The 27313-nt window shown below is 45.2% G+C and overlaps 1 protein-coding gene and 1 long non-coding RNA gene across 3 annotated transcripts in view; one reads left to right on the top strand and one right to left on the bottom strand.

Annotated features, from left to right (window-relative positions):
• Nucleotides 1-24887, top strand: part of LOC122552549 — a 26200-nt gene extending 1313 nt beyond the window's left edge. Inside the window, exons 2-3 of the long non-coding RNA XR_006312414.1 lie at nt 11427-11441; nt 24761-24887. This is a non-coding gene — a long non-coding RNA (uncharacterized LOC122552549). The remainder of the gene's footprint in view (nt 1-11426; nt 11442-24760) is intronic.
• On the bottom strand, nt 11070-27313 carry LOC122552548. Of its 2 annotated transcripts, XM_043695241.1 has the most exons (6): nt 26889-27313; nt 24898-25050; nt 15693-15762; nt 15310-15367; nt 12952-13451; nt 11070-11700 (listed from the first exon to the last, which is right to left on the bottom strand). In XM_043695241.1, the coding sequence occupies exons 2-6, from the start codon at nt 25014-25016 to the stop codon at nt 11584-11586; spliced, it is 864 nt and encodes a 287-aa protein (XP_043551176.1). In that variant the 5' UTR covers nt 25017-25050; nt 26889-27313; the 3' UTR covers nt 11070-11583. The 2 variants fall into 2 exon arrangements, with proteins under 2 accessions (XP_043551176.1, XP_043551178.1); XM_043695243.1 differs by lacking the exon at nt 26889-27313 and having other exon boundaries at nt 24898-25605.

The following is a 27313-nucleotide window of genomic DNA, read 5'->3' as shown; positions in this document are numbered from 1 at the left end:
ACTCCTTCAGCACTGACCCTCCAACAGTGCGGCACTCCCTCAGCATTGACCCTCCGACAGTGCCCACTCCCTCAGCACTGACACTCCAACAGTGCACCACTCCCTCACCTCTGACACTCCGACAGTGCCCACTCCTTCAGCACTGACTCTCCAATAGTGCGGCACTCCCTCAGCATTGACCCTCCGACAGTGCCCACTCCCTCAGCACTGACCCTCCGACAGTGCAGCACTCCCTCAGCATTGACCCTCCGACAGTGCAGCACTCCCTCAGCACTGACCCGCCGACAGTGCAGCACTCCCTCAGCACTGACCCTCCGACAGTGCTGTACTCCCTCAGCACTGACCCTCTGACAGTGCCGACTCCTTCAGCACTGACCCTCCAACAGTGCGGCACTCCCTCAGCATTGACCCTCCGACAGTGCCCACTCCCTCAGCACTGACACTCCAACAGTGCGGCACTCCCACACCTCTGACCCTCCGACAGTGCCCACTCCCTCAGCACTGACCCTCCGACAGTGCAGCACTCCCTCAGCATTGACCCTCCGACAGTGCAGCACTCCCTCAGCACTGACCCGCCGACAGTGCTGCACTCCCTCAGCACTGACCCGCCGACAGTGCAGCACTCCCTCAGCACTGACCCTCCGACAGTGCTGTACTCCCTCAGCACTGACCCTTCGACAGTGCAGCACTCCCTCACCTTTGACCCTCCGACAGTGCCCACTCCCTCAGCACTGACCCTCCGACAGTGCGGCACTCTCTCAGTACTGACCCTCCGACAGTGCGGCACTCTCTCAGTACTGACCCTCCAACAGTGCGGCACTCCCTCAGCACTGAGCCTCCAACAGTGCAGCATTCCCTCAGTACTGACCCTCCGACAGTGCAGCACTCCCTCAGCACTGACCCTCCGACAGTGTGGCACTCCCTCAGCACTGACCCTCCGACAGTGCGGCGCTGTCCAAGCACTGACCCTCCAGCAGTACAGCGCTCCCTCAGTACTGACCCTCTGACAGTGTGGCACTCCCTCAACACTGACCCTCTGACTGTGAGGTGCTCCCTCAGCACTGACCTTCAGACAATGCAGCGCTCCCTCAGTACTGACTCTCCGACAGTGTGGTGCTCCCTCAGCACTGACCCTCCTACAGTGTGGCGCTCCCTCAGCACTGATCCTCTGACAGTGATGTGCTCCCTCAGCACTGACCCTCTGATAGTGCGGCACTCCCTCAGTACTGACCGTCCGACAGTGCAGCACTCCCTCAGCACTGACATTCTGACAGTGCAGTGCTTCCACACTACTGACCGTCCGGCCTTGTGGCACTCCCTCAGCACTGACCCTTCGACCGTGTGGCACTCCCTCAGCACTGACCCTCTGACAGTGAGGTACTCCCTCAGCACTGACCTTCAGACAATGCGGTGCTCCATCAGTACTGACCCTCCGACAGTGCGGCGCTCCCTCAGCACTGATCCTCCGACAGTGCAGCACTCCGTCAGTACTGACCCTCCGACAGTGCAGCATTTCCTCAGTACTGACCCTCCGACAGTGCAGCACTCCCTCAGCCCTGACCCTCCGACAGTGTGGCACTCCCTCAGCACTGACCCTCTGACAGTGCGGCACTCCCTCAGCACTGATTAGCCAACAGTGTGGCACTCCCTCAGCTGGAAGGTTTGTTTTCAGATGTTTTGTCACCATACTAGGCAACCTCATCAGTGAGTCCCTGCTGTAGCGCTGGAGTTATGTCCCACTTTCTATTTCGGTTTCTTTGAGTTGGTGATGTCATTTCCCATTCTTTTTCTCAGAGGCTCGTAGATGGGATTCAAATCGATGTGTTTGTTGATAGAGTTCCAGTTAGAATGTTAAAAGACATGACCCACTATCACAAGTATCCTTTCATAGAGACGAGGAAGGACCTCACTTTGACTGGGACAACATATCCACCCTAAGACAAGCCAAACAGAGACATCCACGAGAATTCCTAGAAGCATGGCATTCCAACCAGAACTCTATCAACAAACACATGAGAATAAGAATCAGAAATGACATCACCAACCCAAAGAAACCTAAACACATAAATAGAAAGTGCGACCTAACATGCATAAAATCAAGGCAGGATGTGCAGAATTCTCTGATGTGCACATACAGAGTGAATTCCCAGTCTATGGGCTCGATATAGACCATTAATTGTTGCATTTAGGGTCACTCCCACCTCCTTGACTTTATGCTTGACACTCATTGTGGATGATACAAAATTAGGAGGTATTGTTGATAGTGAGGAAGGTTATCAAAACTTACACAGGGATCTTGATCAGAATGGGTTAGTGGGCTGAGGATTGGCAAATGCAATTCAATACAGATAAGTATGAAATGTTGCACTTTGGACGTCAAACAGAGTTAGGACTTATATGGTAAATGGTAAGGTCATGAGGAGTGTTTTGGAACAAATGGACCTGGGAGTATAAGTACATAGTTTGTTGAAAGTGGCATCACAAGTCGACGGTGGTGAAGAAGACATTTAGCATGCTGGCCTTCATCGGTTAAGGTATTGAGTACAGGAGTTGAGGCATTGTGCTACAGATGTATAAATTGTTGGTGAGGCTACATTTAGAGCATTGTGAACAATTTGGTCACCCTGTTATAGGAAAAGATATCGTTAAACTGGAGAGAGTGCAAAAAAGATTTAGGAGGATGTTACCAGGACTAGTAGGCCTGAGTTCTCGGGAGAGGTTATCCAGGGTAGGACTTTATTTCCTGGACCGCAGGAGAATGAGGAGTGACTTTATTGAGGTGTATAAAATCACGAGGAGCATAGATAGGTTGGATGCATATAGTCTTTTTCCCAGAGATGGGAGATTGAAAACTAGAGGGCATAGGTTTAAGGGGAGAGGGGAAAGGCTTAGGAAGAACCTTAGGGGCAAGTGTTTCACGCAGAGAGTAGTGCGTAAAGGGCTGCCAGAGAAAATAGGGCAGGTACAGTTGTCACAACATTTTAAAAAGTGTTTGATAGGTACATGGATGTGAAGGGTTTAGAGGGACATAGACCAAATGTGGGCACTTGGCACTAGCTGAGTGGGCACCATGGTCAGCATGAACCAGTCTGGGCTGAAAGGCCTGTTTCCATGCTGTGTTACTCTATGACTCCATAACCCAGAAGTCAGGAGTGTGATGGAATATTCTGCACTTGCCTGAATGAATGCATTCCTACAACACCCAACAAAGCTTAACATCATTCAGGATAAAGCAGCCCACTTGATTGGCACCACATTCACAAACATCCACTCCCTCCATCACCAATGCTTAGTAGCAGCAATTACTATCTACAAGATGCACCACAGAAATTCACCAAATATCTTCAGATAGCACCCCAAACCCATGACCACTTACATCTAGAATGACAAGGGAAGCAGATACATGGAAACATGACTTGGCAATATATCACCGTTCCTTTAGTGTTGCTGGGTCAAAATCTTGAAATTCCCTCCCCAAGGGCATTGTGGGTCTTTCTAAAGCACATGAACTACAGCAATTCAACAAGAAAGCTCACCCCCATCTTAGAGTCAGGGATATGTACAGCACAGAAACAGACCCATCGGTCCAACCCATCCATGCGGACCAGATATCCCAACCCAACCTCGTCCCACCTGCCAGCACTTGGCCCATATCCTTCTAAACCCTTCCTATTCATATCCCCATCCAAATGCCTTTTAAAATGTTGCAATTGTACCAGCCTCCACCACTTCCTCTGACGATTCATTCCATACACGTACCACCCTCTGCGTGAAAAAGTTGCCCCTTAGGTCTCTTTTATATCTTTGTTCTGGACTCCCCCACCCCAGGAACAAGACTTTGTCTATTTATCCAACCATGCCCCTCATAATTTTCTAAACCTCCATAAGGTCACCCATCAGCCTCTGTTGCTCCAGGGAAAACAGCCCCAGCTTGTTCAGCCTCTCCCTATAGCTCAAGTCCTCAAACCCTGGCAAGATTCTTGTAAATCTTTTCTGAACAATTTCAAGTTTCACAATATCTTTCCAATAGGAAGGAGACCAGAATTGCATGCATTATTCCAAAAGTGGCCGAGCCAATGTCCTGTACAGCCGCAATATGACCTCCCAATTCCTGTACTCAATATTCTGACTGATAAAGGAAAGCATATAAAATGCCTTCTTCACTATCCTATCGACCTGCAACTCTACTTTTAAGAAACCATGAACCTGCACTCCAAGGTCTCTTTGTTCAGCAACACTCCTTAGGACTATTAAGTGTATAAGACCTGCTAAGATTTGCTTTCCCAAAAATGCATCACCTCGCATTTATCTGAAGTAAACTCCATCTGCCACTTCTCAGCCCATTAGCCCATCTGATCATAATCCTGTTGTATTCTGAGATAACTTTCTTCACTGTCCACTACACCTCCAATTTTGGTATCATCTGCAAACTTACTAACTATACCACTTATGCTCACATTCAAATCACTTATATAAATGATGAAAAGTAGTGGACCCAGATTGATCCTTGTGGCACTCCACTGGTCACAGGCCTCCAGTCTGAAAAACAACCCTCCACCACCATCCTCTGTCTTCTACCTTTGAGCCAGTTCTGTATCCAAATGGCTTGTTCTCCCTGTATTCCATGAGATCTAACCTTGCTAACCAGTCTCCTATAGGGAACCTTGTTGAACGCCTTACTGAAGTCCATACAGATCATATCTACCGCTCTGCCCTCATCAATCCTCTTTGTTACTTCTTCAAAAAATTCAATCAACTTTGTGAGACATGATTTCCCACGCACAAAGCCATGTTGACTATCCCTAATCAGTCCTTGCCTTTCCAAATACATGTACATCCTGTCCCTCAGGATTCCTCCAACAACTTGCCCACCACCGATATCAGGCTCACTGGTCTATAGTTTCCTGGCTTGTCCTTACCAAACATTCTTCTCAAGGGGCAACTAGGGACAGGCTGGAGATGCCCACATCCTGTGAAAGAATGTTTAAAAATTCCTCAGAAGGTATTGTGTGATTGGCCATAAATGATCAACACCTTACCGTCAATCAGGTGGATTAAATGTGGACGATTTGCAAAGGAGGTTGGATGCCAGGAGCTGAGGGTGAATCAGTGCAATATATTTCATGTCTGAAAAAAGGTGTTTCAGGAGAAAACTTGTCAAATCCCCTGGAACAACAGTGTGAGATTGTATCAGGAACAGGTTAACTATCCAATTGACACCTCTCAATGGAGCAGTTGACACAGCAATGGTTATGTCATAACACATTGAGAAGGGAGGGGACCTGCCGTGACAAACCATTCATTCTGCTGACAGTACAGAAAAAAAGTCAAACTCCAGACATTGTTTGAAAGAGGAAGAAATGCTGAGTAATCATTGCAAATTCATGTTGCCTGACCCTGATTGTGTGCAACTCAGAAATGGAGCAAGGATCAGATGGTTATACAAGCAGATGAAATAAGACAGAAGTAAGCCATTCAGCCCCTCCTTCACCATTCTATAAGATCATGGCTGATCTGCTTGTGTCTGGAATTTCACATTCCTATCTCCCCCGATGACCCATGATTCCCTGCCCAACAATAATCTACCCCCTCCACCATAAAAATATTCAATATCCCCTCCTCCTCTTCCTCCTTCATGGTGTTCTGAGGCAAAGAGTCCCAAAGTTACACAACCCCAGAGAGAAAAACATTCTCCTCCCCTCTGTTCTGAAAGAGTGATCAGAATTGTACATCAGAGCTCTCTGGTTCTGGACTGACCCACAAGGGGAAACACCCTTTCCACAGCCATCTTGTCAAGCCCATTCAGGATCTGATGCACTTCAATCAAGTCAACCCTCACTCTTTTCAACTCCAATGGAAACAAGCCCAGTCAGTCCAGCCTTTCCTCAAACCCACTCAGTCTAGATGTCAATCCAGCAAACCTTGTCTGAACCACCTCTAACACCCTTCCTTGAAAAGGACCAAAACTGCACGCAGTATTCAAGACGATCAGCTATACCTTGTGTAACTGAAACTTTTTTTTTACTTTTCAGTGATGTGTCACTTCCTGGCTTGGCCAACATTTATTGCCCATCCCTATTTGCTCTTGAGAAGAAACTGCCCGCTTGAACCACTGCAGTCCATGTGCTGTCAGTAGACCCACAAGGTCTTTAAGAAAGGCTTTCAACCCGGCGACACTGAAAGAACAGCAATGTATTTCTTTCTAGATGGAAGTGGTCGTGGATTTGGAAGGTGCTGTCTTGTCCCTTCTCAGGAATGGTGACTCAGCGATTAGCCCTGCTGCCTCACAGTGCCAGGGACCTGGATTTGATTCCAGCTTTGGGTGACTGCCTCTGTATGATTTGCGCATCCTCCTCCTGTGTGCTTAGGTTTCCTATCAATGTGTTAAGAGTCTCCCTGTTACAAATTATTTTTCAACTCTTCCTGTAAAAAGTTTATTTTGTTAATGAGGAGGGTGAATTAATAGACAATAGACAATAGGTGCAGGAGTAGGCCATTCTGCCCTTCGAGCCTGCACCGCCATTCAATATGATCATGGCTGATCGTCCTTAATCAGTATCCTGTTCCTGCCTTATCTCCATAACCCTTGATTCCACAATCCTTGAGAGCTCTATCCAACTCTTTCTTAAATGAATCCAGAGACTGGGCCTCCACTGCCCTCTGTGGCAGAGCATTCCATACACCCACCACTCTCTGGGTGAAGAAGTTTCTCCTCATCTCTGTCCTAAATGGTCTACCCCGTATTTTTAAGCTGTGTCCTCTGGTTCAGCACTCAGCCGTCAGCAGAAACATGTTTCCTGCCTCCAGAGTGTCCAATCCTTTAATAATCTTATATGTCTCAATCATATCCCCTCTCAGTCTTCTAAACTCAAGGGTATACAAGCCCAGTCGCTCCAGTCTTTCAGTGTAAGGTAGTCCCGCCATTCCAGGAATTTACCTCATGAACCTACATTGCACTCCCTCAATAGCCAGAATGTCTTTCCTCAAATTTGGAGACCAGAACTGCACACAGTACTCCAGGTGTGGTCTCACCAGGGCCCTGTACAGCTGCAGAAGAACCTCTTTGCTTCTATACTCAATCCCTCTTGTTGTGAAGGCCAGCATGCTATTAGCCTTCTTCACTACCTGCTGTACCTGCATGCTTACCTTCATTGACCGGTGTACAAGAACACCCAGATCTCTCTGTACTGCCCCTTTACCTATATTGATTCCATTTAGGGAGTAATCTGCCTTCCTGTTCTTGCCACCAAAGTGGATAACCATACATTTATCCACCTTAAACTGCATCTGCCATGCATCTGACCACTCACCTAACTTGTCCAGGTCACTCTGTAATCTCCTAACATCTTCATCACATTTCACCCTGCCACCCAGCTTAGTATCATCATTCTCCTGGGTCTGGGTGGGAGAATGTGCCTGTAAATGGATGGTGGTTGATTTTGTCATCACAAAGAGCCTATCTACATTGTCCCCACTTGTAAAAGGAATAAGAACCAAAGAGCGCAGATTTTAAAGTGATTTGCAAAAGAAGAAAGGATGATAGGGAAAATCTTTCTCATGTAGTGACTGGTTAGGGTGTGGAATCCACTGCCTGGAAACATAGTGGAGGCAGTTTTAACAGAGGCATTCAAGAGGGTATTAGATGGTCTCTGGGATAGAAATGGTGTGCAAGGATATGGGGTAATGGCTGGAAATTGTTACAAGGTAATGATGCTCCATTTAATGACCCAGTGTAGATATGATGGTACAACTGGCCTCCTTCTCCTCCATGTTAATTCTGTGATCATTCAAAGCGAGATCATTCAGGTCACACTTGGAAAGTTGGAGCATTTGAATTCATTTCTAAAAAAAGTCTGGAAATAACAAACTGGTCTCAGTAAAAGGAATCACGAGGGAAAGGTCCTCACCCAAAAGGTCCATGAGTGGTTTAAGGAAAGAGAAACAATACAAAAAAAGGAACAGGAGGAGGCCGTTTGGCCAGTCAAGCCTGCTCCACCGTTCAATAAGATCATGGCTGATCTGACATTCCTCACGGCCAGTGCCTGCCTTTTCCCTTGATTCCCCAAATGATCAAGAACCTACCTCAGCCTTAAATATACACAAGGGTTTTCATGAGTTCTTCTGATAGCAGGTGTTTCAGTTGGACATGTGTTTTAGAAAATCAGGTATGGTTGAACCTGCATCTAATGCATTATGCACTGCAGATTTTCTTTCTTTATTTAAGGATGGGGGCATCGCTGGCTAGGCCAGCATTTATTACTCAGAGGGCAGCTAAGAGTCACCCACATTGCTGTGGGTCGGGAGTCACATGTAGACCAGACCAGGTAAGGATGGCAGTTTCCTTCCCTAAAGGACATTAGTGTTGGGTTTTCCCAACAATGAACAATGGATTTGTGGTTATTATTAAACTCTTTGTTCCAGGCTTTCATTGAAGTCAGATTCCATCATCTGCCATGGACGGATTTGATCCTAGGTCCCTGGGACATTACCAGGGTCTCTGTTAACAGTCCAACAGCAATACCACTAGGCCATCACCTTCCCCAGCTTAAAAGGTCCCCCTGCTTAAGAGCTTATTAGCCTTTCTAAGGCAGTGTTGTTGAGCAGCCTTGCTATAGAGGCCACATTAGGGAGATTTAAACAATCCTTAGATAAGCACATGGATGATTTTGGAATAATGTAGGGGGATGAGCTGAGAATAGTTCACAGGTTGGCGCAACATCGTGGGCCGAAAGGCCTGTTCTGTGCTGTATTGTTCTATATTCTATGTTCTATACATTTACAATTATGTTAATGATCCCCACACTGAATTCTATGTTTCTCACATTATTATTGTAGCTTGTCATATAAATTAATGTGTCAGCTTTAGCTGGCTAGGTAAGGAAATGTAGGTTTCTTACTGGAGCTTTCAATGCTGGTTGTAAAGTGTATTTTGTTCCCCTGAGTCTCGAGTTTCACATGCAGATGTAAGAAAGGGGGTATATTTGCACCATTGGTGATATATTTGTCTGCTGATTGTTCCACCTATGGAGTATCTAGCAATCAAAAATGGCAGGGAAACAGGACATGCACTGTGGATCCCCAAAGACTACAGAGCATGGGAGTTATTGGATACTAGTGGATTTAACACACTTAAAAGTGGATAAATCTGAAGACCAGGATGAGATATGAGATGTATCTGAGGCTGTTGAGGGAAGCCGTGGAAGTGGATATCAGGAGTCCTGGCAGTAACTGATCCTTTCTGTCGAGGTACCAGAGGACAAGAGCACTCCTAATGTTGTTGCATTATTTAAAAGAGAGGAAGGGACAGAACAGAAACCTACAGTTCAGTCAGTCTAACCTTAGTGGTGGAGAAGTTATTAGAAAGAATTCTGAGTGACACAATATATTGGAGAAGCACAGATTAATCATGAAATATCAGGATAGATTCATTAAGGGAAGGAGAAAGTGAGGACTGCAGATGCTGGAGATCAGAGCTGAAAATGTGTTGCTGGAAAAGCGCAGCAGGTCAGGCAGCATCCAAGGAGCAGGAGAATCGACGTTTCAGGCATGAGCCCTTCTTCAGGAATGAGGAGAGTGTGCCAAGCAGGCTAAGATAAAAGGTAGGGAGGAGGGACTTGGGAAGGGGCGTTGGAAATGCGATAGGTGGAAGGAGGTTAAGGTGAGGGTGATAGGCCGAAGTGGGGGTGGGAGCGGAGAGGTCAGGAAGAAGATTGCAGGTTAGGAAGGTGGTGCTGAGTTTGATCAAACTTTTTGAGGTGGGCTAACAAGGAGTGTCAATGAGAGTAATGCATTTGATGTGGTGCACATGGACTTTAGGAAGAGTTTTGACAAGGTCCCTCATGGCAGTCTGCTCAATAAGGGCAAAGTGGCATATTGGATCCAAAACTGGCTGAGAGACAGGAAGCAGATGATAGTAGTAGAGGGGTGTTTATGGGATTGGTTGTCTGTTTCCAGAGGGATTCCACAGGGCTTACATTGGGGGTCTTTCCTGCATATGGTATACAGTAATGACTTGGATTTAAATGCAAGAGGTATTATCAAGTTCAGGTCTGAGATGTCAATTGGTAAATGGTAAAGAGGATAGCTGTAAACTGGAGGATATCAATGAGACTGGGCAAAGCAATGGCAAATAGAACTCAACCTGGAAAAGTATGAGGTAGTGCACTTGGGGAGGGGGAAGAGTTAACAAGACAAGAAATTACTCTATGAAAATAGGACTCTGGCAAATATTGAAGATCAGAGGTACATGGTGTGCAACATTCATAGATCACTAAAGGTAGCAGTGCAGGTAGATAAGATGGATCAGAAGGCATATGGGATACTTTATTGGCTGAGGCTTAGAAACAAGATCAGGGAAGTTATGTTGGAACCGGGATGGTTCATACATAGAATGAACTTCCAGAGAAAAATGGTCAATGCTGGTACAGTTACAATGTATTAAAGACATTTGGACAGGTACATGAATAGGAAAGGTTTAAAGGGAAAAATACAGGCAAGTAGGATTAGTTTAGTTTGGGAAATTTTGTTGGCATGGAGGAGTTGAATGGAAGGGTCTGCTTCCGTGCTGTATGACTCTGCACCCACAGCTCTCTGTGGTAAGGAGTTCCAGACACTCTCAACCCTCTGAGAGAAGAAATTCCTCCTCATCTCAGTCTGAAATTGGTGCCCCTTTATTCTGAGGATATGCCGCCTGGTCCTAGGCTTTCCCATGAGGGCAAACATCATCTCAATATCTACCCTGTCAAGCCCCTTAATAATTCCATATAGTTCAATGAGATCATCTCTCATTCTTCTAAACACCAGTGAATGGATTTCCAGCCGGTTTCATCTTTGCTCATAAGACAGTCCTTCCTAATAGACTTTCTCTAAACTGCCTCCAATAAAATCAAATGAAGCTGCTGCCCTTGCCCAGGCAGGACTGTTATGTGACTCTTACTTGCCTTCTGAATCCACCAATCAAGACATTCTTGTACAACATCACTTTCTTGGTGAAATGATGTAAGTGAAATAAACGTGTTCCTGGGCAGCAATGCCCACATTCTGAGAACAAATTCAATTAAGGATCATCAAAGACATTGAATCAATAGATGGGCACTCTGAGTTTAATAATATTTGAGAAATCTATAATCTCATAGAGAAAACGAGACAGAAAATTCTGTTATTAAAATAGTGACATCTCGCTTCCCATACCCGCACTAAAATGTTATAAGAGCTCCATCCCTCCTGTTCAAATGATATTGTAATTTCACTCCTTCAGTACTTTTCCCACCTAGAGTCCCAGCAACAAAAGGGTCTCTGCAGTTCCACGCTGTGTTCGCTGTGCGACATATAGGGAGCAGGAGGCATAAGTCCCCTCCGATCCTAATTGTTGTGAAGAAGAATGACTGGACTCAAAATGTTAATTCTGTTTTTCTCTCTCTCCACAGATGCTGCCAGACCTGGTGAGTTTCTCCAGCAGTTTCTCTTTTTGATGGTTTCCCTGTTAGGCTTATTCACTCGAGTGTAGCTTGTTTAGGTGAATCCCATCCAATCCTGATCATGTCCAGTTAGAAGCAGAGCAGTGTCTCAGAGATACAAGTGCTGCTAGCCCATAGTTAGACCATTCCTTGTGGCCACAATACCATCTCCATCAGTGACACACGACTCAGCAGGAAGCAGAGCTGCCCTGGGATCTTCTTGAGGCGTTTCCTCCACCAGTATCTAAAAAATGAAGAGTGACAATCTGGGTCAGTGTTAAAACATCACTGAGTCTTCAGTTAGATTCCAGAATCATGCAGCTTCTTAATGCTGTTCTGTATTCAATAGAATCATGGCTGATCTGTGATCGATTCCAAACACCCACCTTTTCATCACACTCACCAACCCATGTACTTAGCAAAAAACCTACCCATCCAAGACTTCAAATTAAGAACTGATCTTTTGTCAAAGACAGTTTCAAACTATTCAAGGTTGTGGCCAATGCCTCGAGTTCTAGAGCTGTTAAGGTTCTAGCAGCCCTCGCTGTGCAGATGTGAAATATTCATCTCTTAACCAGAGTCCTCTCCTCTTTCACGCTGAAAGTAAAGCTCCCTCTACCCTTTTAAATTGAATGCAAAGCTCTCTCTACTCCTTTAAAATGAAAGTAAATATCCCTCAATACTGTTCCCATTAATGACTCCCTGCACAGGGGTAGTGTGGGATTAGAGCTGAAAATGTGTTGCTGGAAAAGCGCAGCAGGTCAGGCAGCATCCAGGGAACAGGAGAATCGACGTTTCGGGCATAATCCCTTCTTCAGGAATGAGGAAAGTTTGTCCAGCAGGCTAAGATAAAAGGTAGGGAGGAGGGACTTGGGGGAGGGCTGGGGTGGGGGTGGAGAGGTCAGGAAGAAGATTGCAGGTTAGGAAGGCGGTGCTGAATTCGATGGATTTGACGAATTGTGTGGGATTAGATACAGTGCAAAGCTCCCTCTATGCTGTCCCCATCAAACACTCAAGTGACAGGGACAACACCAGGTTAGACACAAAGTAAAGCTTTCTCTACACTGTCCCCATCAAACACTCCCAGAACAGGGACAGCGCATTCTTGATTGCAACTACATGGGATGGAATGTGACTGTTGGCAGGAAGAGCAAGTGTGAGAGTGAAGTAAGGATTTCGAATAAAGGCATGATGTGGGAGTATTGGTGTTGGACTGGGTTGGACAAAGGCAGAAATCACATGACCCCAGGTTATAGTCCAACAGGTTTATTTGAAATCACAGGCTTTCGGAGCATCAGGTGAAGTCTGAAAGCTTGTGATTTCAAATAAACCAGTTGGACTATAATCTGGGGTTAAGTGATTTCTGTCAATAAAGACATGAAGGAGTGAATGGGAATCAGAGAGAGGAAAATCACGGGGAAGGGGGAGGGGCTGAGTTAGTGAAGGAGAGCCACAGACAGACTGGGAAAACAATCTGTTCCAGTCCACATCTAACCTGCTCGGATTCTTCACCGATCACAAAATCATCATCAAGGTCGAATCGTTTCTCGGGTAGTGGTGGCGGTTCCTCATCACGTTCCACATTCCCATGGGCTGCCGAAAGACTGGGAAGACACAGCAATGGTGCGGTCTTTGTCTTTTTGCTGACTCGTGCATACACAGGGGCCACTTTCTCCTGCTGGAAGTTCCCCTCCTCCTTGGCAACATCATCCTCGATGATGAACTCTGACCTCTGTGCTTCGAGGCTGAACTGGTCACTAGCCGCATACGACGGTTCGATGGGGTCTTCTGAAATCTCCTGGCACTCTGCAGCGGTTAGCTCCCTCGCTGTCTGGTAGACAGGGTCACCTTTCCCATCAGGATTCCCCTTATCGTCCAAAGCAGCGGGAATCTCAGGCAATGCTCTGCTGTGTTGACACGGAGATTCTTTATTATCTTGCATGCCAGGCATTTCCACATCATTTTGCCAGCTTACTTTACGTGACCCGGGGTGACCTGTGAGAGTTTGAGAGATCTTGTTAAATGAGAACACTTGGTCACAGCCTGTAGGTAGTCGCACTAGGAATCTGAAGAAGGTCACAGGATTCGAAACATTAACTGTTTCTCTCTCCACAGGCCCCCACTGTGGGACCTGCTCAGTTTCTCCAGAAATTTCTGTTTTTTATTTGTTCATGGGATGTGGGCATCACTGGCCAAGCCAGCATTTATTGCCCATCCCTCATTGCCCAGAGGGTAGTTAAGAGTCACCCACATTGCTGGGGGTTTGGAGACACGGAGGCCAGACCAGGTAAGGATGGAAATTTCCTTTCCTAAAGGACATTAATGACCCAGATGGATTTTTATCATAATCGAAGATAGTTTCATGATCATTATTAGATTCTGAATTCCAGATTTATTGTTGAATTAAATTGCACCATCTGTCATAGCTGGGTGTGGACCCAGGTTCGAGAACATTACATGGGTCTCTGGATTAATAATCCAGTGATAATACCACTAGACTATTGCCTACCCTTTAAAGTCATTTTGCAGCACGATTCCAGAAGATTCAATTTGCACACAGCAAGCACGCACAATCAGCAATGGGATAAATGATCAGCTGATCTGCTTTTAGTGATATTGGTTCAGGTCACTGGATGCCAACTCCCTCCATTTATTACAGAAATAATTTGAAACCAGTTTCACTTTTGGCCAGAGGGCTGCCAGTTCTTGATCTGTCGTTGGCCAAGTTTGTGTTGAGTGCTTCCAAGTTTTGAAATGCAATTGGTCAATGATTCAGTCGGCAATGCAACTTCTGCTAACCACAGTCACATGAAATCTCACTCTTTATGCTGATTAACACGTCAGTTTCAAGACAGTGAAATGCCTTCCTGGCAAACAACTGGCAGAAACGTGCCTCACTGCAGGATTACTGAGTGAGACACACACATCTGATTTCACACGTACATCTCTGTGTGCACTCATACACACACAGACATTCTCACAGACAACCACACACACATAGAGATATGTGCATGCATGGTCACACATGCACTCAAACACAAAAATATTCACACAGACACAAATACACACAGATATACACACAAACTTTAGACACTTGCATTTATATACAGACACATAGGCAGAGACACGCCCTAGAGTCACAGCAATGATTTCACCAGTCACAGGGTTCCCAGTCTGTCTCACAGCCAGCAATCAAGAAATTACCTACAATCCAAATCAAAGAACGAGGTCAAGGTGATTCCAGATCACTTACTGTCAAACCAGAACTCACATCAGGTCAACACACAGCACTCAAACTACACACAGAAACTGCATCATTTTGGTTCCTATCTATCACTCTCTCTCTCTCTGTAACACTCTCTCTATCACTCTCTCTGTGTCATTGTCTCTCTTTGCATCACACTCTTTGTATCTCTCTCTCTCTGTGTCAAACTCTGCATCACTGTCTTTATCACTTTATCTCTTTCTATCACTCTGCATTACTCCCTCTCTCCATCACTCTCTGTATCACTACATTACTCTCTATCACTTTCTCTCTCTCTAGCACTCTCTGCATTATTCTATCACTCTCTCTCTGTATCAGTCTCTGCATTAGTCTATCACTTTTTCTCTCTGTGTATCACTCTGCATTACTCTATCACTTTTTCTCTCTGTATCATTCTGCATTACTCTCTGTATCACTTTCTCTTTCTCTGTATCACTCTGCATCACTCTCCCTCTGTATCACTCTACATTACTCTCTGTATCACTTTCTCTATCTCTGTAACACTCTGCATTACTCTGTCTGTATCACTCTCTCTCTGTGTATCACTCTCTCTCTCTCTGTATCACTCTCTGCATTCTCTCTCTGTACCTTCTTGGATTGTTGCTGGGGAGATGCTGTTTGGAAATACGGAATCATCGAACTGGCTCTGGAGAGAGAAGACAGAATTTTGCATTATTTCCACTTGTTATCATTGATGCGATTATTTGCCCCATTGGAACAGCTCCTTCACCACCACCTCCATCTGTCCCGTAAAGGCCCCACACAGGTGAGTGTTCTGTTTCCTGTCAGTCTTCAGTGCGATGGTGCCAGGATTTACTCCATACTCTCTGGGATCTACATACACTGTCACTGAAATCACACTCCCATGGGAAAAACAGGAACCTCTTCCTCAAACTCCCCAATAATTCTTCACCCCTTCCCCACCAATCCCCTCACTGAATTTGAACAGATTCCCTGTTCCTCAAACTTACAATGCTTATGAGATGAGTGTCATCTTTAGTCTCTGTGTCGTTATTCTGTGCCGAAAATTGAGCTGACTTCCTGTGGGAAAAGGAAATAGCTCATTAGAAAAGTTATAATTTCCTTTGATAAACTGCCCCAACATCTCAAACAGAGATAATTCAGTGACGTGTGAGACTGTAAAAATCAGTTCATCAGCACTAGGATTTACAAGGGTGTCGCCAGTTTTAGGAAAAGACAGGGATATTTACCATGGAATATGGGAGACTGAGGAGGAGTACAAGATTTGATTGAGATGTACAAAGTTATGAGGGACCTGGATGGAATGGATGGGACAGATGGATTTAACAGACAGATGTGGAGCACTGCTTATTAAAGTGATCGGTCAAGGAATCAGAGGGAGAGATGGGGAAACATTTTTCAGCTAGAGGGTGGGAGGGGTCAGAAAGTGATCGCTGAAAGAGCATCGCAAGCAAAATTCGCTGACTCATTTCCAAATGTCTGGATATGTTGCTCAAGTACACAACCTGCCGGGTCACAAACCACGTGCTGGAAGCTGTGGCTGGGATGGACGGCTTACTTTCCTGCCCAGGATGAGCAGAGTGGCCAGCATCTGTGTCTTGCCACTTCTATGATTCTGTTGTAGGATTCCTTTTGGTGCTGATGTTAGTTAATCTTTAGCAGAGTTAGTAAAAACAGCAGATGAGGAGAGGGTCTTGCTCTAAGGTCAGCTGTCCCAGTGAATGTTCTGAAAAATAGTTTCCCTGACCCTTTCCCGTTAGGCTTGGCTTAGCATTTGGATACAGTTCAAACTGTGTTGTAGCCTCATTCACTGGCACTGCTGAGGATGGGTGTGAAAGCGAATCGTAAGGAGGATATAAAGGGTCTGCAGAGGGCTAAGAGAGTGGGGAAAAGTTTAGCAATGTAGTATAATGTGGGAAAATGTAAACTTTTCCATTTTGGTGGAAGGAATGGAAAATCAGAATACTATTAAAATGGAGAGAGTATGTAGAACTCTGATGTACAGAAGGATTTGGGTGTCTTGGAACATGAATCACAAGACGTTAACACACAGGTACACCTTGTGATTAGGAAAACAACAGGATTATTGGCCTGTCTTGCAAGAGGAATGGAATATAGAAGTAGAGAGGTTCTGCTACGACACAGGATTGATGAAATGAAATACTATCCAGAGTTTTGGTCTCATTCCTTAAGGAGGGACAGTCTTGCAGTTCAGGGAAGGTTCACTTGATTGATCCTGAGTAATGAGGGATGTTTATGAGGAGGTGTTGCCAGGGTTGGAGGATTTGAGCTATAGGGAGAGGCTGAACAGGCTGGGGCTGTTTTCCCTGGAGGGTCGGAGGCTGAAGGGTGACCTTATAGAGGTTTACAAAATTATGAGGGGCATGGATAGGGTAAATAGACAAAGTCTTTTCCCTGGGGTCAGAGAGTCCAGAACTAGAGGGCATAGGTTTAGGGTGAGAGGGGAAAGATATAAAAGAGACCTACGAGGCAACTTTTTCACACAGAGGGTGGTACGTGTATGGAATGAGCTGCCAGAGGAAGTGATGGAGGCTGGTACAATTGCAACATTTAAGAGGCATTTGGATGGGGATATGAATAGGAAGGGTTTGAATGGATATGGGCCGGGTGTGACAGGTGGGACTAGATTGGGTTGGGATATCTGGTCAGCATGGACAGGTTGGACCGATGGGTTTATTTCCATGCTGTACATCTCTATGACTTTATGAAAGGTTGAGCAGGCTGGCCCTGTACTCATTAGATTTTAGAAGAATCAACTGATAGAATTGAACTTATTGAAGCAAATCTGATTGTGAGGGGCTATGATAGGATTAGATCAATCAGAATGATCCTGGGTTAAAAGTGTCAGTGAATGGAGTAGGTGGGAGAATGCATGGACCAGGTTGGTATCTCCCTGCATTTTTAACAATGGGGAGTAGGGGAGGGGTGAGTTTAATGGAGGTGTTTTTAATGGTTAAAGGGTGATATAGGATTGAAGGTAAGTTGCTCATTTCTCTCAATCCAGGATAAGGGAGCAGCATCGCACAATTGGAGTGGGGACATTTCAGGCCAATTTTAGGGAAGAGGTTTTCACACAAATACTTGTGGAAATCTGGGGTAGCTACCTTAATAAACCCACTGACCTTCACCTGGACATTTTCAACGTGAGCGAGATCACTACAACTTTGGAGGAGATGTCGATGGTGAGAGGGTTGAAGCGGGGAGATGGAGCTATAGAGCAGCCACCACCAACTGTCACAGTTCGTTACATTCATCCTGTTCCAATCACATCTCAATGCAGGTATTCCATCTCATTCCAGCATCCCCTGGTGGTATCTAAGATTATTGCATTGTAATTTGCAAACCAATCCTCAGCTTTCACTGTCACGTAGGGTACAGTCCTCACACACTGTCTAACAAACACACACATGGTACAGCCCTCACACACTGTCTAACACACACACACGGTACAGCCCACACACACTGTCTAACACACACGCGGTACAGCCCTCACACGTCGTCTAATAAACACACACACACGGTACAGCCCTCACACACTGTCTAACAAACACACATGGTACAGCGTTCACAAGCTGTCTGACACACACACATGGTACAGCCCTCACACACTGTCTAACAAACACACAGGGTACAGCCCTCACACGCTGTCTAACAAACACACAGGGTACAGCCCTCACACGCTGTCTAACACACACACAGGGTACAGCCCTCACACGCCACACATGGTACAGCCCTCACACACTGTCTAACACACACACACACGCGGTACAGCCCTCACACGCTGTCTAACACACACACTTGGTACAGCTCTCACACACTGTCTAACAAACACACAGGGTACAGCCCTCACATGCTGTCTAACAAACACACAGGGTACAGCCCTCACACACTGTCTAATACACACATACTGTACAGCCTGGCTAGCCTGGTAGAGCATGTGATTCTTAATCTGAGGTTCGTGGGTTCAAGCCTCATGATGATGTTTCCCCTCCTTAATAGAAATCCAGCTCTCTGTTCTTCTTGGGGCGGCACAGTGGCTCAGTGGTTAGCACACAGCACTAGGGACCCAGGTTTGATTCCAGCCTCGGGCGACTGTGTGGAGTTTGCACATTTTCCCCATGTTTGTGTGGGTTTCCTCCGGGTGCTGTGGTTTCCTCGCACAATCCAAAGATGTGCCGGTTAGGTGAAATGCCCACGCTAAATTGCCCTTAGAGATGGGTGCATTAGTCAGAGGGAAATGGGTCTGGGTGGGTTACTCTTCAGAGGGTTGGTGTGGACTTGTTGGGCCGAAGGGCCTGTTTTCACACAGTAGGGAATCTAATCTAGCCCTCACACACTGTCTAATAAACACACACACAGGGTACAGCCCTCACGCACTGTGGAATGCACAAACATGGTACAGCCCTCACACAGTTTATCAGCTGGAACTTGATCCTGACCTCATACCTGCATCATTAAGACTGTAATTTTTCACATCCATAGTAACACCACCTCTGACCCTACACTGAATCACTTAATTGTTATGGTGAAGAATGAGGTCATTTGGCCCATCATGTCTTTACTGGCTCTCTGAACGTTTCAACTTTGAGCCAATCTCCCTCATTTTCTCCAAAACCCTGTATATAATTTCTAATTTAAAAATATTAATGAACTCCTCAATGTCCAGCACATTTCTACAACCTAAGTAGTGACTGGGTGAAAATGGTTTTCCCATGCCACCCCTGCTTGTTTTGCCAAACACTGAAAAGGTGCTCTCTGGTTCTCAAACTGGCTGGGAACAGATTCTCAGTATCCACTCAGAACAAAACCCCCTCGGTTTAGAAAGCATCTAGCAAAACTCTTCTCAGCCTTCTCCCCTTGAGGAGAATTATCCTAAAGTTTCTGATGTATCATCTGTATTGAGGTGGTTCATCCCTAGAACCATTCTGATAAACCTGTATTGCACACACACCATTCACATCCCATCCTACAGTGTAGCACCCAAAATTGTCTACCACTTTCTAAGATCTAACAAGTATCTGAGATACAGTCAGCAACACCTCCCTGTTTTGTGCCTCCATTTATGAAGCTAAGAATATTATATACTATATTAACAGCTCTCTTAACCTATCCTGCCACGTGTAATGAATGATGCACTAATATACCTAGGTCTTCCTATTCCGACTCATCCTTCTGAGAAGCAGCCTTTATTTCATATTATCTGTCCATATTCTTTGTATCAGAATGCACCACATCACATTTCTTTGCATTGAATGACAGTTGCCACCTATCTGTCCATTGCACCAACCCATCAATGTCCTTTTGGAGTTCCACACTGTCCTTCTCCTCCTCGTCATCTGTTTACAATTCTCTCAAGTGTCATGTTATTTGCAAGCTTTGATGCTGTCCCCTGCATGCTAAGACCTAGAACATTTAGTTAAATCAAAAGCAAGTGCTGCAATACCAGTCCCTGCGAACTCCGCTACAAACTTTCTTCCAGCCCAGAAATTATCTATTGACCATTACTCTCTGTGTCCTAGCCCTCGGCCACTTTTGTATTCCACACGGCTACTGTTCTTCTTACACCTTGACCTATAACATTCCACACAAGTTTGTTTGTGTGGCACTGTATCAAACATGGAAATCCATGTACATCCATCAACAATATCACCCTCATCAACGCTGTTACCTCTTCATGTTATCTCTTTCAGCAATTCAGTTAGACATGGTTTTCCTTTAAGAATCCATGATGACTCTTTTGAACCAATCCCCACTTTTCCATGTGACAATTAATTCAATTCCCACATAATTGTTTCTAGAAGCTTCCCTGCCAAAATTAAACTGACTGTAATTACTAGGCCAAAGTTTACAACCTTTCGTTTTGAACAAAGCTGTGATATTTATGATTGTCCAGTCTTCAGGCACCTGCTCCAAGCCCAGGAAACATGGACACTGTCTCCACTGCCTCCACCAATTCTTCCCTCACTTCCTTCAAAATCCTTGGATGCATCTCATCCAGTCTCAGTGTCTTGTCACCTTTAAATGCTGACCGTATCTAATACCCCCGCCTTATTAATTTTGATCTTTTCTTGTGACTGTTCCCTTGTCTGTCACTATGACCTGGGCAACATCCTCATCTTTAGTAAAGAGACAGCTGTAAAATACCCATTTGCTACCTTAGCTATGCCCCCTGCCCCCAGGAGTAAACCCCCTTCTTGCTCTTTGAGTGGCCCTACTCCTTTCAGCATGCCTTTATTGTTGATGTCATAGAGATGACTTTGTGATTTTCCCTTACATTAGCTGCCAGCCTTTAATCACCATCCCTTTTTGCTTTCCTTATTTCCTTTTTAATCTCCCTTCTGGGCTTTCCGTACCTTCTCAACTGTAGTCACTGCCTGACATAGACATTGGATTAAAGAAAAAAATGCGTTTATCACATTTGTCATCCTGGAAGTTCTGAGTTTGTTTGTCCTACCTTTCCCTTTTGATGGAATGTACCTGGACTGAGGCCAAACCATCTGCTCCAGATAGCTCATTATTCACCTTCTGGCCTAGCTAGGGAGCTGATCCCATTACTCAACAAACAATTCAGAAACCCAGGCTAATGATCCAGAGAGATAGATTTGAATCCCATTATGGCAGACGGTGAAATGTGTATTTAATAAGAATCTAGCACACAAAAAAAAGTTAATTACTATAAAAAAAAATCAGGTTCACTGATATCTTTCAGGGAAGGAAATCTACTTATTTCAGTAAGGTGTTTGACAAGGTTCCCCCACGGTAGGCTATTGCACAAAATACGGAGGCATAGGATTGAGGGTGATTTAGCAGTTTAGATCAGAAATTGGCTAGCTGAAAGAAGAAAGAGGGTGGCGGTTGATGGGAAATATTCATCCTGGAGTTCAGTTACTAGTGGTGTACCGCAAGGATCTGTTTTGGGCCCACTGCTGTTTGTCACTTTTATAAATGACGTGGATGAGGGCATAGAAGGATGGGTTAGTAAATTTGTGGATAACACTAAGGTCAGTACGTGGATAGTGCTCACGGATGTTGTAGGTTACAGCGAGACACAGATAAGCTGCAGAGCTGGGCTGAAAGGTGGCAAATGGAATTTAATGCGGAAAAGCGTGAGGTGATTCATTTGGAAGGAGTAACAGGAATGCAGAGTACTTGGTTAATGATAATATTCTTCATAGTGTGGAAGGGCAGAGAGAGCTTGATATCCAGGCACGTAGGTCCTTGAAAGTTGCCACTCAGGTTGATAGGGTGTGTTAGCTTTTATTGGTAGTGGGATTGAGTTTTGAAACCATGAGGTCATGCTGCAGCTGTACAAAACTCTGGTGCAGCCGCACTTGGAGTACTGCATACAGTTCTGGTCACCGCATTATAGGAAGGATGTGGAAGTTTTGGAAAGGGATCAGAGGAGATTTACTAGGATGTTGATTGGTATGGAGAGAAGGTCTGATGAGGAAAATGCTGAGGGACTTGCGGCTGTTTTCGTAAGAGAGAAGAAGGTGAGATGTGACTTAATTGAGACATTTAAGATAAGCAGAGGGTTAGATCGGTTGGACAGTGAGAGCCTTTTTCCTCGGATGGCGATGGCTAGCACGAGGGGATATAGCTTTAAATTGAGGGGTGACAGATAGAGAACAGATATCAGAGGTAGTTTTTTTTTACTCAGAGTAGTATGGGTGTGGAATGCATTGCCTGCAACAGTAGTAGACTTGCCAACTTTAATGGTATTTAAATGGTCATTGATAGGCATATGGATGAGAATGGAATAGTGTAGGATAGATAGGCTTAAAATTGGGTTCACAGCTTGGCCAACATTGAGGGCTAAAGGGCCTGCACTGTGCTGTTATGTTCTATGTTCTATACTGTCCTTATCCAGTCTGGCCTACATTGACTCCAGACTCACAGGAATGTGGTTGACTCATAACAACTCTCTGGGAAATTAGGGATAGACATTAAATGCTGGCTTAGCCAGTGACATGCACATCCCAGGTGGAATATAGCTCTGTTCTAGAACATGGAAAAATTCAGCGCAGAACAGGCCCTTCGGCCCTCGATATTGCGCCAACCTGTGAACTATTCTCAGCTCGTCCCCCTATACTATCCCAAAATCATCCATGTGCTTATCTAAGGATTGTTTAAATCTCCCTAATGTGGCTGAGTTAACTACATTAGCAGATAGGGCATTCCACACCCTTACCACTCTCTGAGTAAAGAACCTGCCTTTGACATCTGTCTTAAATCTATCACCCCTCAATTTGTAGTTATGCCCCCTCGTACAGCTGACATCATCATCCTAGGAAAAAGTCTTTCACTGTCTACCCTATCTAATCCTCTGATCATCTTGTATGTCTCTATTAAATCCCCCCTTAGCCTTCTTCTTGCCAATGAGAAGCCAATGAGAACAGGTTCAAGTCTCTCAGCCTTTCCTCATAAGACCTTCCCTCCAGACCAGGCAACATCCTGGTAAATCTCCTCTGCACCTTTTCCAATGCTTCCACATCCTTCCCGAAATATGGGGACCAGAACTGTATACAATATTCCAAGTGTAGCCGCACCAGCATTTTGTATAGTTGCAGCATGATATTACGGCTCTGGAGCTCAATCCCTCTACGAATGAAACCTAACACACCATATGCCTTCTTAACAGCACTGTCCATCTGGGTGGCAACTTTCAGGGATCTACATACATGGACTCCAAGATCCCTCTGCACATCCACACTACCAAGGATCTTTCCATTGACCCAGTACTCTGCCTTCCTGTTATTCTTCCCAACATGCATCACCTCACATTTAGCTGCATTGAACACCATTTGTCATCTCTCAGCCCAATTCTGCAGTTTATCCAAGTCCCCCGCAACCTGTAAAATTCTTCCAAACTGTCCACTACTCCACCGACTTTATTGTCATCTGCAAATTTACTAATCCATCCACTTATGCCTGCGCCTAAGTCATTTATAAAAATGACAAACAGCAGAGGTCGCAAAACAGATCATTGTGGCACACCACTAGTAACTGGACTCCAGGCTGAATATTTTCCATCAACCACCATTTTATTTTCCAGTTATTTTCAGTCAACAGACTCAAAATGTTAATTCTACTCTCTCTCTCTCTACAAATGCTGCCAGACCTGCTGAGTTTCTTCAGCAATTTCTGTTTTTTTTAAATTTCTAATTAAAATAGATTAGATTCCCTACAGTGTGGAAACAGGCCCTTCAGCCCAACCAGTCCACACGTACCGTCCGAAGAGTAACCCACCCAGACCCATTTCACTCTAACCAATGCACCTAATATTATAGGCAATTTAGCATGGCCAGTTCACCTGACCTGCACATCTTTGGACTGTGGGAGGAAACCGGAGCACTGGGAGGAAACCCATGCAGACACAGGGAGAACGTGCAAATTCCACACAGACAGTCACCCGAGGCAGGAATCGAACCTGGGACCCTGGTGCTATGAGGCAGCAGTGCTAACCACTGAGCCACCACACCACCTGAAGTCCCATTAGTGGGTTCTCTGAGAGTTGATTATTCTTACTCAGAATTGTTGCATGTCATTCTCCAGCACTGTCCTGAACCTTACAATACAATGATCGCTGAATCCTAAATATTGTCTCACTGATACCTGTTCTGTTTGGCTACCCGCATTCCCAACAACCAGGTCTAACAGAGCAACCTTTCTTGTTGGAGTGGATACATACTATGTCGGGAATTCCCCTGAACACAAGCCAGCATTGCCCCTTACTCAACCAGTATTTCAATCAATAGGCAGGTAATTAAAATCTCCCATTATAACTCCTTGACGACGTTTACACTGCTCTTTTCTTTCCTTGCTGATGTATTCCTCTCCATCCTCCCTACTTGCTAATGTATAAATGACAGTGATTAATGTAATGTCTGAGGGACAGGAAGCTAGGAAATGTTGGAGATGTTTTTCAAATTGGAAGAAGGTGTGTAGTGGAGCTTCCCAAGGGTTAGGTTTTGGTAGCTACCTTTTTCCTGAATGATCACAGACTTGGAGTACAGGGAACAATTTCTGTTTGCAGATTATCGACTGTGAGGAGGACAGTGCAGGATGTCAGAGGTTCACTGATAAACTGGTGAAATGGCAAACACATAGCAGAAAGCCCTGTTCCTTCAGTGATGCCACCAGGGGCATGGTGCGAGTGTCCAGCTGACTTACCTCATGCAGCCTCCACAGGAGATCAGCAGCAGAATGAACAACAGCAAGCTCAGGGTGAAGAACAACCATAGATGCATTGAATAGGATCCACCACTCAAGGACCAGGGCTCTGCACTCATACTCAAAGATAGAGCCAAGGATGCTGCTGTTCATCTGAAAGGATAATAAGATGCCTCACAGAAATTGATTTTAGAGATATCTATATTCACATTGTCATGAAGGAACAGTGTTATGAAGAGGGGGAAAACATTGCAAGAAACTTCAGAAGCAGAAAGCTATAGAGATGTCAGAAAGAAAAGATGCTGCCCAGGGCTGTTAATATATTGGTTTGATGACCATGTGTTAATATACTGGTTTGATGACCATGTGTTAAGGAAGTGAGCTCAGGCTCCAAAAGAGACATTAAGTGAAGAAATGGCATCCAATGAATGCAGAAATCTGTCAATATTAAACCAAATACAGCCATCCCAACTGAACAAGGAGCTGTAGTGTCAAGACAAGGGTAATCCTTCACTGGTTTTTGAGAGACTGGAATGTTGTTGAGGGGTTAAGGGGATTGAATCTTTCTTTCTGATGTTTGTAATAAAACTGTTTCAAATACTCCTTGTATGGTGTAAGATCATTTTTTTTATGTGTGTGCAATAAACATTGATGTTCTTTTGCTCACAGGAAATTGGCAAACTCTTGTTAACATTTTCAGTGACTGACCTTTTCATTAAATAAAGCAGAAAATAAAATTTATGATTTATCAAGCCAGATTTCCCTCCATGATCCAACTTGTGGAGCACTACCACCAGCTGGAAGTAAATCAATATTCAGAAGACTAACAATATAGTTGGTGCAGAAAGTAGTCACATGTGTAACCGCTGAAGCACAGGGCATGAGATAATGCTTCTCTAGTGACCAGTGATACTCAGGGACTTGACTCCCGACAGGAACTCAGCAGAGCACTTAGGGAGGAGATTTCCAGGAATGGGACAACGCACCCCTGCCTCCTGAGAGTGAGGGACACCACATGTGGCCCAATGTATCTCAGTTCTGAGCCCTCAGCGAAGGGATTATCATTATATATTTCAAAAAGACATCATTATCTAGAGGACTGTGATGTAACTGGGATGGGGAGGAGGCTGGATAACCTTTGATTGGGATTGAGATTTCTGGGAGTCTGAGTTGATGGCGTTCAGAGAGTGCTGCTGTTTTCTTTCATTGACGCTGGGATGTGGGCATCAATGGCAAGGCTTGCATTTATTGCAATGCTCAGAGCTGATGCTGCTGGGCCTGACTCACAAACAATGCTGTGGCAGTTTGATTACACTTTTGGAGCTGCTCAGACACTGTACGGTCAGCTCAGGCAAGGAACTCAGGACACTTCCTAGAGAACATTCATGAAATCCCCTGGATCTCTGCAACAATCTGGTGTCTGGTGGTCCCTTGTGTGGATTATTTTTCATAAAATGGGAATTAAGGGGTCCTTCTTGTGGTACAGATCAGAAGTCCAAGGTTCAAGATTTACTTACTTCAGGGCTGTGTCATAAAATCTCTCGAAAAGGGTTTATTAGAAAAACTGGTTAACTTTGAAAATAGCTCTGTGCAAAAGGGCTCTTGTGACACAATGTTAGTATCCCTTGTGAGCTGGAGGCGGGGGTTCAAGTCTCACCTACTCCAGGGCTGTGTAACAGTAAGTCTGAAACAGGTTGATTAAAAATATCTAAAACAGGAAGCAAACTGTCAAGGAGGAAGTGGAGGGTCCCATCATCATCACACATCATCTTTCCAACTCAACTCCAGTCTTTCCTGATGTGTCTGAAGTTTTCTCTGGTTGAATTTGTCGATTTAAGTCTTTGGGACACTGTACTAACGCTGTACTAGTGAGGCTCCGGACCAATACCTGTGAATATTAAATTCACCCATTTCACATCGAGACACACGGTCACACCTCACCCCGCTCTAACTAAAACTTGCTATCCTGCAGTTTGGATAGTGGCACTGACCTGAATTTTATTCAATCCTTGTCTTCATTGTCACTTTCCCCAGCTTCTCAGTACAGTCCCATCCCGACTGTGGTTTCTGTAATCTCCCCTCTGTAAGCAAGTGATCCTGAGTGCGGAAGCCAGTCTATCCTCACAAGCAGTGGCTGCGGTGAGAGTCCAATTCTCGCCGGCAGTGCAGCCCTCAGGGGTAGGAGCCCCTCCATAAGGGTAAGGGAGGTTCTGGGTGGAGGGATTCTCTCCCCATCACTGTGCCCACAGCCAGAACCAGGCGCTGCTGTGAGGGATTCAGCCACACACTGCCCACTGCACTGTACTCCTATCTGACCTTCTGTATCCTCCTCAGAAGCCAGCAGCCGAGGCTCCCTCAGGGAGCAGCTCAGAGCAGCTGGAAGCAGGCAGCTATAGCAGAGTGGGTGTCCCTGACC

The sequence above is a fragment of the Chiloscyllium plagiosum genome, chromosome 9 (assembly GCF_004010195.1).
Source record: "Chiloscyllium plagiosum isolate BGI_BamShark_2017 chromosome 9, ASM401019v2, whole genome shotgun sequence".
Lineage (NCBI taxonomy): Eukaryota > Metazoa > Chordata > Chondrichthyes > Orectolobiformes > Hemiscylliidae > Chiloscyllium > Chiloscyllium plagiosum.
Note: the sequence above shows the minus strand (reverse complement) of the source record. Positions and strands in the feature narration are given on the sequence as shown.